Source organism: Typopeltis vanoorti, chromosome 21 (assembly GCF_054136105.1).
Source record: "Typopeltis vanoorti isolate ZY-2024b chromosome 21, IOZ_Tvanoo_1.0, whole genome shotgun sequence".
NCBI lineage: Eukaryota > Metazoa > Arthropoda > Arachnida > Uropygi > Thelyphonidae > Typopeltis > Typopeltis vanoorti.
The window spans coordinates 79,173,765-79,187,676 of NC_143569.1; the positions used below are offsets into that span (position 1 = coordinate 79,173,765).

The following is a 13,912-nucleotide window of genomic DNA, read 5'->3' on the forward strand; positions in this document are numbered from 1 at the left end:
GTCAGGTATTCCACAGCTTCTAATAATTGTCCATAATGTTTCTGTCAATACTTTCAATAGCTTTGATAAAATCTATAACATTTAGCTATAAGGAGATTCTAAATTCTCTTCTTTATTAAATGATCTTGATATGAAGAGCCTCAAAATTTGTAAAACTGTAATTTTACAAAATTCATACATATTAACATATTTAAGACAATACAATTTTATTGTTATATGTTTTACGAGTGGACAGACTTATGTGTTCGTCGTACACGTTGTTTATTTCTTAACGGTATATATTAGAACACAGAAAAATAAGTAAATAATTAATTTATTAACTTATTGCTGATATTTCGCTGGTGATATAACCAGCATCTTCAGGTTCTTAGAGGCAACAGAAGCCCTGAAACACACTCCAAATCTCAACAAATATGGCTGTATAAATTTGCCTAAAATCTGGGAGACAGTCATCTTAAGAAAAACTAGTACCGGTTTTTTCTCTGTTTAGGACTCTAGTCTTATGTGATAGCTGCATTTTTTTTTTTTTTCAGATAGAGGGCGCCAAAAATCAGGACTCTAGTCTTTGTGTTGCTGCTACAATTTTGTTTAACTAGTCCGTTGATTACACCAATAATGTTGTTATAGTCTTGCGTATTGTGACAAACTGTGTTTTGTGCTCTGAAGATGCTGGTTCACCAGCGAAATATCAGCAATAAGTTAATAAATTAATTATTTACGTATTTTTCTGTGTTCTAATATATACCATTAAGAAATAAACAACATGTTATATGTATTATTTTATTTTATTCTGGAAAAGAGACATTGTTCCTCAAAAAAAAAAATCATATTGTGATTAAATATATATAAGTATTTTTTAACATCCACAACTGTGCCATGTAGCTGGTGAACTAAGTCAGTTGCATATTCCAAGGCATGCTGGATTATTTCTGTGAAGATAGCAAGTTAGCTAGGTTAATGAAGCACTGGATAACTGAGAAATTTCTATAGTTACATTTAATAATAAATATTACAATTATCAACCAGGAACTGTTATTTTGTCAACAAGAATTCTTTTAGGATCCTTCCTTTAAAAAAAAAAAAAAATGTATAATTTTCATGAATACCTTACTGTCAGCCTAAGCCTGAAATGTCATAAAATCATGTCTGGTTTCAAGAGCAAAATGCAGAATCATCTTATACCTCGGCCTTTAATGTCCAAGAATAAATGTCCAAAAAGTAAGGTAACACATTTTTTTTCTTAATAGTGGTGTAAGGGAATGAGATAAAACACAGTGGACAGATAGACCCATTAATAATGTCCAAAAAGACTGCCATTGCAGACACACTACCGTTGCCTCACAGCTAATTCCAGTTACAAGATGGCAGCTATCGTGCAGTGTGATCCAAAACTCTGCGAAGTTATTTGTCTTTTGCAAGTAAAGGAGTTTCACCAAGTGACATTCACTGTGAACTGATTGCTGTGTATAGTGAAAAGGTGATATCAAAGAAGCAGGTGTGTTTTTGGTACAATCAATTTAAAGCAGGCCATGATACCATTAAAGATCAACATCGAGTGGGCAGGCCTTCATCGAACAAGGAAGAAGAGAACTTTTCATGCATTCAGGACATCGTTCTTGAAGTCCTTGGCTTTCCAAAGGTGTGCTCCCACTGAGTTCTCTGGCAATTGTCAGAGGAGCACAAGGCAACATGCATGGGGATGTGTCTGGAGAATCTGTTGCGATACAGTGACAAAGGCAAGGATTTTCTCACTCATAGTAACAGGAGACAAAACATGGGTTTATCAGTTTACCCTGGAGAACAAACAAGACTCCATGACCTGGAACACATCCATAATCTCGTGTGCACAAAGATTTCAAAACTGTTCCCACTGTCTGAAAAGTCATGGCCACAGTGTTATGGAATCGCCAAGGCATTCTGCTGGTGGACTTCTTGCTGAAGGAAGGAACAATCAATTCAGAGCTGTACTGTGCAATGTTGGACAAACTGAAAGCCAACATTTGGTGTTGGCTTTCACCAAATAAACCAGGACTCCTGACAAGCACCCTGATTTTGGTGCATCACAATGCTACTCCACACAGTGCATACCATAATTGTTGGGAAACTGTCACATCCCTCCTAGTACAGACTTAGTGCCTTCAGACTTCCATTTGTTTGGCCTCCTCAAGAAACACCTTTACGGAAAGCATTTTATGACAGATGAGGAAGTTCATCAGGCAGTGCGATGTTGGTTACTGGGTGTGGACACGGACTTCTTCACTACTGATAGTGGGACAAGTGCATCAATAAATTTGGAGACTTTGTGGAGAAGTAGTGCATGTTACTTATTTCTTGGTGTATAATTTCAATTTCCTATTATTAAACATCCTCAAGAAAAAAAAATGTGTTGCCTTACTTTTTGGAAACCCCTCACACATTTTAATGTTGAAAACCTGCAATATTAGAAACAGGTATTCAATCTTACATGGACAGGGTTAACATTAAAAAAAGCATGAAAAATCATTTACAATAATTCGGAAAACAAAGAGGCTATAAGAATAAATGTCACATTACCCAATCTATACTTTATTGAAATAACTATAAAAATGTAATTATTTATACATTTGTATTTACCAGAGCAGTGAAATTACAATACTGAAAACTATTTATTCTTGCTTTTTTTTTTAAAAGTAATTAATGGAAATAAATTGAGCACTAACTTATATGTACAGTTCAATATACACACACAACTTTTTTTAAATAAAAATATCAAAATTGAAGATATATTTTTATCAATATAAAATTTTAAAAACACTAAGAAAGAAGAACCCTAGACTTCTGATTATGAGTATATCATTTACTTTATTTAAAAGTTCAGAACATAACTGCATAAAACAATGTACAAATGAATTTCGAACTCATATAAACGTAAGTTTTGCATATATAAATATCCTGTATTATTTTATACAGTTACATTCTTAAACATTATAATATAAATAATCTTTGTGCCACAAGTGTGGTATTAAAAAAAAAAAAACATTGCACTTTTTTTCTTTTTTGATACACAGAAAAATGCAACAACCATGTGTTAAAAATGAAAGACAACATTATCCTTCATAAAATTATCCTGATCACAAAGGCAAAAGATATTATGTTGGAAAATGAAAGAAATGAGAATTTTCTCAAATGGTTAATATTATATTCATCTTGTAAAAGAGTAAGCAAAAAGAAGCTTATTACAAAAAATATATATATATCTTTAAGAATAATTCAGTAAGCTAGCAGAGTCTAAAGGATATTGGAAAAAGTTCTATGTAGACAAAATATGATGTTTTTAGAAGAAAAATATAAAATATTTAACCTTACTAATTTTTTTTTCAACTATTTCTACTATAAAGAGATGTAAGGAAATGCTAGTTATTAACCTGTTTTTATGGTGAGCAGTCAGGGTAGAAGAATATATTGCTACTTTGCATAAAGTGTGCCTTAATCAAGGCATAAGAGTGCCAATAAATTACATGCTCGGTATCTATACAATACATACACATCATGCCTCAACTTAAGCTCTGCCTCTCAAGGCCAAGTCCATTTTGCAGTTCTAAGTAAACATCATTACTACATACTGGTAACAATGATTGGAATATATCTGTGAGCACCAATTTATGGCAAATTATTTTAAAAAACTTGGATGGCACATTTTTGTCATCTTAAGCAGAAATCTTTTGCTATTTTCCATGCTTTGTAATACAGTGGCAAAACAAAACAAAACAAAACAAATATATAAATGCCACAAATCAATAATCAACTGCCCATTCATTTTCCGTTAGAAATACATCAACGACTTCCTTCATTGCAAGATTAGGTATTAATTGGTCCTGCACAAGAGGTGTCCTTGTTACTGGGTCAAAATGGCCAACACGCTGTAAAAAAATTTAAAAAAATCATCTTTTTTATATTAATTAATAACTCAATAAATGCTTCTTTCTTGGATTATATAAGTAACAAAAATGTACACTTTTATTTTGAAAGAACCACATATTCTGAATAAAATAAAATGCATCAAAATGTGTCAGTTATGTCATATACATATATATATATATTAGCATATAACTATTTACCATCTAGATCAGTGGTTCCCATAGTGGGCAGTACCTTCCCCTTGGGGGTGTTGGAACAATCCAGGGGTGGGGTGGGTTGTGGTCTCATCAGCAAAAGGGGGCACTGAATTGAAGTGAGGGAATGGTGAAAGCAAAAAGTAAAGGACAAAAATTAGGTACTGAAAAAATTTAGCATAAAAAACTTTGATGATATAACTGTTGTATAACGTAAGTAAAGGTCATAATGGTTGCTTTATTTTCCAAGGAAATATATAAAATGCAAGTTACAGCCAATCGGTGTTGAAGTCCAACAAGCAAAGTGTCGGCAGGAGTGCACTTTCAAGTGATAGGGCTTTTACAAGTCCAGTATGCTTGGCAGGAACATGTGCACGTTATGACTTATTCACTGTATAATACTATAAATATGCAATATGTATGAAATCAGTTTTTAGATTGTTTCTGAATTGCATAACAAGCAGTTAGCAATTTGATGTAGTGTGTAAAAATTTTAGTGCATATTCGATACATAATCGGTACCTTACTTATGTGGATTACACAGAAAGCAAGTTATTATTGTTCCAATAAAACAGCAGGTTTCACATGAGTATTTTTATATCTTTTCTTGTAAAAATAATTTGGTATAGGTACATGAGACATTGAATTCTAGCAATTTTTTAATTTTTTTTTTTTTTTTACAGATAACATCATGATTGAACCCAAGAAGATGTGTAGACAATATAATATCGAATATTTGAAATACGGCTTTATTCAGTTGCCTACAAACAAAACATTACCAATGTGCTTGATTTGCCAAAAAGTTTCTTTCAAATGAATCTATGAAGCCTTCAAGACTAGAAGAACATTTGACAAAAGTTCATGCTGATAAAAACTGTAAGGATTTATTGTATTTTCAAGCACTTAAAGAAACATTTTTGAAGCAACCAACATTGGCAGGTATGGTTTCAGCAGCATCCAAACTAAATGATGATGGGTTGCGTACCTCTTACAACATTTCTTTACTAATTGCTAAATCGGGAAAACTGCATAATGTTTTCATGAAGAACTAATCCTACCAGCTGTTAGTGAGGTCATATGCACTGTACTGCACAAGCCAGTCTCTGATATTATCAAGAAAATTCCTTTGAGCAATAATACAGTGCAACGAAGAATTGATGAAATGGCCCAGGATGTTTGAAGATTCATTCTGTGAGTATTTAAAAACAACCCAGCTCTCTATACAACTTCATGAGTCTACTTTACCAGTAAATGAAGCCTTACTTTTAGCATATATACAATACATAAAAGAAAAAAAAATTGCCAACTGATATTAAAGAGAATTGACATTTCATGCATTGGAAGAGTTTTTTTAAAAAAGAAATCCCTCTGAATAATATCTTGTCAGTTGCTATCAATGGCGCTCCAGCAGTGGTAGGATGCTAGCACAGTTTTATTGCATATTTCAAAGAGACTGTGATAAATGTATTCACTGTACACTGTGTGATTCAGCGTCAACATTTAGTTGCCAAATACCTCAGTGACTGCCTCCACAGGTCATTACATTATGTAATTACAGCAGTCAACACAATCAAAAGTCATTCATTGAATGACAGATTGTTTGGACAACTTTGTATTGAAAACAATGATAAATTCAATCACTTACTGCTCCATACAGAAGTTCGTTGGCTATCAAAAGGTGCCTGTTTGAATCAATTTTATAAACTCTTTGACTCAGTGCTATATTTTTTAGAAAACAGAGATGATTCTTTACGAGCTAACTTGATTAATTTTAAAAAGTGACATAGCTTGTTTGACCAACTTGTTTAACAAATTTAATGAAACAAATCTACAGCTCCAAGGAGATGAGCTGAATTTAATAAAACAAAAGCTGTTATTTCTGCATTTGTGTCAAACTTGTCCTGTAGAAGAGAATTCAGCTACTTTCAAAATCTATCAACAGTGAAAAATGTGATGAAGACTTGTTCAGTTGTCAACACTTGGAGGCTCTCCACTGTGATTTCAACCAACGATTTAAAGATATTCTTGAAATGAAAATACTCAATTGGGTTTTGGACCCATTTTCAAGTTCAGACACAGAAAAATCTTTACAATTATAAGAAGAACTGATAGAAGTAACAACAAATGAGGAATTAAAATTAAAATTCAAAAATGGGCACCAACAGTTCTGGTTGCAAAAGCAGATGCCCGTACTTTATCCTGGATGGTGGGCTATAGTAAAAAAGTTTTTAATCGCATTTCCATCATCATATTTAGTGGAACACGGGCTCTGCGAAGGTCACAAATCTTTTAACTAAAAAAAGAAACAGACTGCTTTTAGCTGATCAGGGTGATTTAAGAATGGTAGCAGTACACCAGGCTCATCCTTTTCATTGGGATTGTTTTTAATATTACTGATCATTATTTACCTAAGTTTACGTGCAATTTATGTGTCTTTTGTTGATTTCAATAAATAGTTTAAAATTTCAGTTCCAAAGTGTCTTATTTCCAAACTTTAAAAAATCTCTACTAGATGCATAATAAAACGCAAATTTGTTTCTGTATCTATCTGTTATGTTCGCTTAAAACTTGAGAACTACTGATCCTATTTTCATACGATTTTCTTTTGTATGTATCAGGTAGAGCTGGTCAGGTCTTAGAAAGTAGTTTTCAGGGGTGGGGTGCTGAATAAATTATTTTTAGAAAAGGGGGCAGTAAGCCAGATAACTCTGGGAACTACTGATCTAGATAATACTATATACCTTTTACATCTCTCTTGATTACATTATATAAAGCTCTGATTAAACTAAATATGAAATATCTTCAGAGAATCGATCACCTCGTTTTCAAAGGTATGAAGATATGTTGGAAAGGGTTCAGAGATTATTGACAAAGGTAGTTTCTAGCCTCTGAAATGTTAATTATATGAAGAAAGATTGAGGGAAAGGAAAATTTCACAGTCTAGTGGATAGAAGAAGAAGAAAGGGGAAGGGGGGACAAGATTGTGAGAAAAATGTTCATAAGGGTTATTAATACATTAACATGAATGAGATTTTTCATAGCATGCATTTTATTGGGTTCATGCCAGGTTCAATTTGATATGATGGGATGGGGAGCTATAAGATGGTGTAGAGAGAGAGAGAGAGAGAGAGAGAGGGAAAATCATGTGATACATGGAGCTATGTTTTTCTAAATGCATCCTGAAATTTTTTGAACTCTTTAGGCATGTTAAGCTTCACATATCGGACAAACCTATATGTCTCATCATTTCTTACAATGGAATCATCAATTCTCTCTTATGTTACTTTTCTGTCAGGGTACTCCTGACTCTGCTCTGCTATTCTTCTTATTCTTTAGCAACAACTGTTCCAACAGAAACTGTTGGTTCATGCAGATCAAATCTCTCTTTTTCCTTCTATCCTCTCTTCATGTATACTGTACTAGTTCTGGTTTCTTTTCTCTAGATCTTCTTTTATCTCTATCTTTTCTGTGTTATTCGGGCCTCTTTCTGTTAGTCTCATGTTGTTGTTGAGTCCATTGAAGAGCTTCTAGATATAACCGTGGGCCTTTAGAACTGCTTTGGCAATCTGTTGAACTTTGATGATGAAGTAGAGCTTTTCTATAGATTTATTGTCAATTTTCTGTAGAGCAGCGAAAATTGCTGGACAAGAATAGATATGGGCAGGTGTTAGTTCAACTCCTGGACAATTTTTGCATGTTTCATAGCTCCTACTACCATCTGGCTGAATTTTCATGCCTTTAAAATGTTCCATCCTTAGTCTGGTAATTGTGATTATTTCTCTATTTTCATTAATTTTGCTGATTTCATTCTTCTTCTTGATAGTTTGTTTTACCAAACTTATTTTGGCGACAGAGTTAGCATCAGTTAGTGATAGTGCGTGTAATTTTTGAGGTAAGTATCTTGCTTCTTTGGCTAGTCTGTCTGCTCTCTCATTGCCTTCAATATTTACATGGGCTGGTATCCATTGAAGTGTACAGTTCTTATTTTTTCAAATTTAAAGTTGTTAGTTGTTCATGAATTTCTTGTGCAAGTTTTGTTTTTCCATTTTTTAATGCCTCAAGTACAGATTTTGAGTCACTGTAGATGGTTATTCCTTCTGTAATGTTTATTACTGGATTTGAGAGATAGAATTTGAGAGCTGTTTGTATGGCTGTTAATTCACAAATGAAATTTGAAGGTATTTTGCCAGCTGTGGTTTTGATTTGTATTTCCTTGCCACCAGGTAGAATTAAAAAAAACCCTGATCCTCCTTGGTCGAGTGCTTCATCAGATGATCCATCAGTGTAGGCAATGACATGGTTTAGATTATTTAAGTGATGAATAGTGTCAAGTCCTTTTCTTTTATTTTCATGCTGTGAATCCTGTTTTAAGTTGAGAGATTTAAGTTAATCATTTTTTTTGGTAGTGGAAAAGAATGGCTCCTTGCTTATTTCAATGGACAAGTGCTCTAAGTCAATCTGTTTTCTAATTTCATTATCGTATTGTAAATTTAAGCCTTTTATTGAATTATTTAGGACTTTTTCAGATTGTCAAGGATTACTGCTTATGTACCAGATTGCATGCTATTTTTGTGTCAGTTATTATGTAAGGATGAATATTGTTCATATAAATGAAAAATAGGAGTAAGTTTAAAACAGAACCTTGTGGGACTCCAGCCCAAGTTCGATGCATGTTGGAATAAATTCCATTAACTTTACTTTCATTTTTCTTCCTTTCATGAAATCTGAAATCCAAACTAATGCATTCCCCCTTATTCAGATCATATATAATTTTTATTAACTTTTGTCTCCAAACATGATCGAAGGCAGCTGTAAGATCCAAGAAGATTGCTATTGTCTTCTTTGGTGGCTTTTCTTGAAAGAAGCCATCTATGACTGATTAGCAAAGATAAAATAACTGATCTTCACTACTGTGTTGAGACCTGTACGCAGTTTGGTAGAAGTTGATCTTGTTATTTTCTAAGAGCCAATTCATAAGTGTAGTATGTATTATTCTTTCGTTTAGTTTACAGAGAGTACTATTCAAAGCTATTGGTCTGTAGCTTTTGCAGTCACTAAAGTTTTTGTTAGGTTTTAATAAGGGTATAATGACTGATGCTTTTCAGATTTTTAGTCTCTGCTGCATAAGTCAAAATGAGAAAAAGTAACTTCTGTTAAGCAAAACCCTGCGCTTCGGTGGGATCTCAACTGCCCCAAAGTAGACTACTATTCCAAATTCTCTGTTCAAAAATATTTGAACCTTCAAATTCTAGAATAATAACAATAAAACCTGACAATGTCATATGAACCACTATATCCGTATATCTCAATGCAGTCTCTCCCTTCTTACACTTAACCTCATAAACCATGACATAAGCTCAACACAACATACCACATTAATCTCAAGTAACATACTGCTTACAACTACTTATAATAGTCACAAAGGCTAGCTAACTGCTTTGCTTTCAACAACCAAATTTACCAGCTGATGGCAGACAGAAGTTTAAGGACAGTTTAACCAACCTGTTTCTTTCAGGCATAGATCAAAATCCTCTTCAACTCATGGCCTCAAAAACATATTCTATCATGACTGAATCTGTCGTTAACCTTCTCATTGCCAAATACAACTGATTTTTGAAACTTAAACTTCGCTATTATTTGCCACAGTCTAAAACAAGTAAACTGCTAAATTCTAACATTATTTATCATAACTGGAATTAAAATTGAAGTCACGCTAATGTATTCTAAGGTGCTGAATACAAAAAGGTTCATCTTACGAGGGTTGTTTGAAAAGTTTGGTAAAAAAAATAAGTTTAACACATTTTTTTGGAAAAAATCACCTTTATTTCTCAACATAGTCTCCATCGAGGTCTACACATTTGGTCCAGCGAGTTTCCAATTTTTCCAATCCCATCTAAAAAGTAGGATTTGCCAAATTGTGCAAAATGGTCATTGACAGCCTTCATGACATCCTCATTAGAAGAAAATTTTTTTCCTACCTAGCCAAATTTTTAAGTTCGGGAACAGGAAGAAGTCACACGGGGCCAAGTCTGGAGAATATGGTGGATGTGGAACCAATTCGAACCTCAATTTGTGCAATTATGCCATTGCAATGGCCGATGTGTGAGACGGTGCAATGTCTTGATGAAAGAACACTTTGTGTGCCAATCTTGGCTGTTTTTTCTTCAGTTCTTCTTTTAAATGGTCAAACAATGATGCATAATAGACTCCTGTTTTTGTCTTACCCTTTTCCAAATAATCTATCATGATAATTACTTGGGAATCCCAAAAAACAGTGGCCATCACCCTCCCAGCTGAAAAAGCAGTCTTTGCTCTTTCACAAGGTATTGTCCACTGTTTTGACTGCCACTTGGACTGAGGTGTGTAGTGGTGGATCCAAGTTTTGTCTACAGTCACGAATTGATGCAAAAAATCCTGCGAATTGCGATTAGACATCGGCAAACACTGAGCTGAAATGTCTTTTTACATGTGTTTTTGATCAACAGTCAACAATCACGGCACCCATTGTGCGCACACAGCTTTTTCATGTGTAATTTTTTGTACAGGATATTATACACCCATTCAGTTGAGATGTCTACAATCTCAGCAATCTCACGCACTTTCACTCAGCAATCTTCCATAAAGATACCATGGATTTTGTCAATCATTTCCTTCGCAGTGACTTCAGTCGGGCATCCAGAGTGCACTTCATCTTCGATAAACCACGTTTAAACTCATTTATCCCAAAATAAATAATCTTTTCATGGGGACTCTTTAAATAAAGAGTCCCCATGAACTGCATCTAACTCGGCTTGATCTGTGCGGCCATCCACTTCTTCAAATAAGTGTTTTTCACTGGACAAAACTCTTTCTTCTCCATTTTTATGAAAAATGCAAACAAGGTCATTTTAAATGTTTGCCAAACAAGAACTATGCATCGCACGTGGCTAAAATTTTGCCAGGGGTCATGAAAAAGATGATATGTGCTGACACTAGTATGAATGAATGAATTGTGTTGCCATCTATTGGAAATTTACCAAACATTTCAAACAATCCTTGTATAAGGATTTTAACAGATATGTTGCATTTCATAAATTTTTAGAATATTTTATATTATATTAGTGTAATAATATGAAATTTTTAAATTATTGTCATTTGTCCCTTTTATAGCTGTTATGATTATTTATAGTGGTACATAGTGAACATATCTGAAATTTTCTCTTATTAAAAAATACACTTTTTAGAGTTCTCATACTTGCACCCACATGCCATAATACTTAATTAGCAAACCTTAATGGAATTAAGTCACATTTAAAAACTAGAAACTAATATAAGAGCTGCATATTTTCATTACTTTGGACATGAAACAGAGGAGCAATATTATAGAGAATAGGAATAACAATAATAACAATGGAAGGTATGATGTGTTTCGTGAAGATAGAAAGGGTAAAAAAGGAAGGGGAGGTGCTACTGATGATAAAGAAAGAGGCAGTATGGTATGAAATAGAGGTGAACAGAATGAAATACATAGTCAAATGTGTTATAGACCTGGTAATGTGGATGGTAGTGACTGTGGGAGATATAATAAAATCATCCATAATTAAAATCACTATGGATGATTTTAATTATGGCAATATAGATTGAGATGATGAGATAACAACTGAAAGTAAAGAAAATGAGTTTCTTTAGTTTTTGAGGGACAACTACCTCAGACAGTATGTAACAGAGGGCACACAAGGATTGAGGGTCTTGGATTTGATCATCTCATGATCAAATCTAAGGATGTGTCAAATACTGGAGGGTGATTTGGCACATCATTAAAAATTATGTATCAAATCACCCTCCAGTTGGTGAGAGTGATGATGAAGTGATTACCTGGGTGGTTGCCAACAGTGTGAGAAATTCTGTGAGGAAAGGATATATGTGGAACTACAAAGGCTGGTGATTATGAGAAGCTCAGGGAACAGCTTGCAGGTGTTGCATGAAATGAGGAGTTGGCTGGAAAAGGAGATCAATGCAGCTCAGGTGATATTCAGGAACTGCCGAAAGCAATGTCTAAATATATTCCAAGAGTCAGAAGATTAAATAAGTAAATGTGAAATGAATGACTGAAGAGATTAAGCATGCAATACAGAGAAAAAAGGCATTATGGAGGCAGCATAAGAGTGCTAATATTCTCAATTCCATGAGAATAAAAAAAAAACAGACAAGGAGGGTAACTTGGTTGGCAAGAGTAACAAAAGTGAATTATGAGTGGTAGTTAGCTAATGATGCTAAAAACAATCCTTTGATATGTAGCCAGCAAAAAAAAAAAAAAAGATTATGAAAGGATGACACTGATTGGAGAAAATGGTATAAGAACAACTACTCCAGAGTTGAGATATTTAATGAGCAGTTCATAAAGGTCTTTCATTCTTGTGAATGTGACATCATGGAGAGTTTAAGAGCAGTGAATGAGGAGGAGAGACTGATCTGACTGTAAGTGAGCAAGAGGTATACGGGGAATTGAGTAAACTTGATGTTAATAAGGCTGTGGGACTTGATAATATATCACCAGACATTTTGAAAGAAAGTGTCAAGGAGTTTGCATCTGCCTTGACATATTTGTTTAATATGTGTTGCACTGGGTCAAGTTCCAAAGGAGTAAAGGAGGCAAGATTGTGCTGCTTCATAAGGAAGGTGATAGAACTCAAGCATCAAATTATAGGCCAATCTGTGTGTCAGTTATTGTGGTTAAAGTGTTGGAGAGGCTGCTGACAACCAGGATCTAGAATTGGGTTGACAATGGTATTATCTTTGATGGACAGTATGAATTTGCTAAAGAGAGGGCATGTTTTAGTAATCTACTTACTTATCACAATAAGGTGACAGCTTCATTGCACAAAAGAGATGGATACACAGTAGTATACTTAGATTTTGCAAAGGTCTATGATAGATTACCACATGATAAGTTGATAATTCAAACTAGAGTGGATGAAGTTGGATATTATAGTAGTAATTTGGATTGGAGGGTGGCGATCTGATAGGTATCAGCAAGTTGTGTGTGGGGAGAGCAATATCCCGGAAGAAGAAAGTCACGATCTGTGTGCCTCAGTGGTCTGTTTAGGGTCATTGCTGTTTAACCTGTATGTTAAATGACATTGGGAAAGATTTGGATGAGAATATTCAGTTGTTTGGAGATGATGTAAAGTTGGGATGAACTATGAGAATTAGAGCAGATGTTGTGACTTTACAATAAGACTTGAATAGATTGAGTGAATGGACATGGGAATGGAGGGGATGTCAGTTCAATGTTGCAAAATGTAAGGTTTTAAAATTTGGGAAACAAAGGTGGGATGTAGAATTTATGTTTGGTGGTGATATATGTTGGAGATGGAGGAAATAAGAGATCTTAGGGTGATGGTGGAAAGGGATCTAAAATTTAGAGGACACTTTGCTAAAATTGTGAGGACAACACAACGAATTCTGGTAATGATGTAGAGGACACTGACTTGTAGATGTAAGGAGATTCTTGTTCCATTGTGTAAGGTTCTGATTAGGTCACACATGGATTGCTGTGCACAGATTTAGTCACCTGGTTTTCAAAAGGACAAAGATGTGTTGAAAGGGTCTAGAGGTGACTGACTAAGGTAGTTTCTTATCTCTGGAATGTTGAATATGAGGAAAGGTTGATAAGATGCAATTTACAGAGTTTAGTGGACAGGAGGAAGAGAAGTGATATGATAGAGATGTACAAGTTGGTAAGGGGTTGTTATAGGATCAGTGTTGAATAGGTTTTTCATAAAATGGTGGGAGATTAGGGGAGAACAAGAGGTCATCCCTGGTAGCTGTATAAGGAGGGT

General features: G+C 34.3%; 1 protein-coding gene across 1 annotated transcript in view; it reads right to left on the reverse strand.

Moving 5' to 3' along the window:
• Nucleotides 1-2,542: 2,542 nt before the first annotated feature.
• The window catches only part of STUB1 (STIP1 homology and U-box containing protein 1), a 124,268-nt gene continuing 112,898 nt past the window's right edge, over nt 2,543-13,912 (reverse strand). Inside the window, exon 7 of the mRNA XM_090411022.1 lies at nt 2,543-3,899. Coding sequence (XP_090267148.1) covers nt 3,774-3,899 — 126 coding nt within the window. The 3' untranslated portion in view covers nt 2,543-3,773. The remainder of the gene's footprint in view (nt 3,900-13,912) is intronic.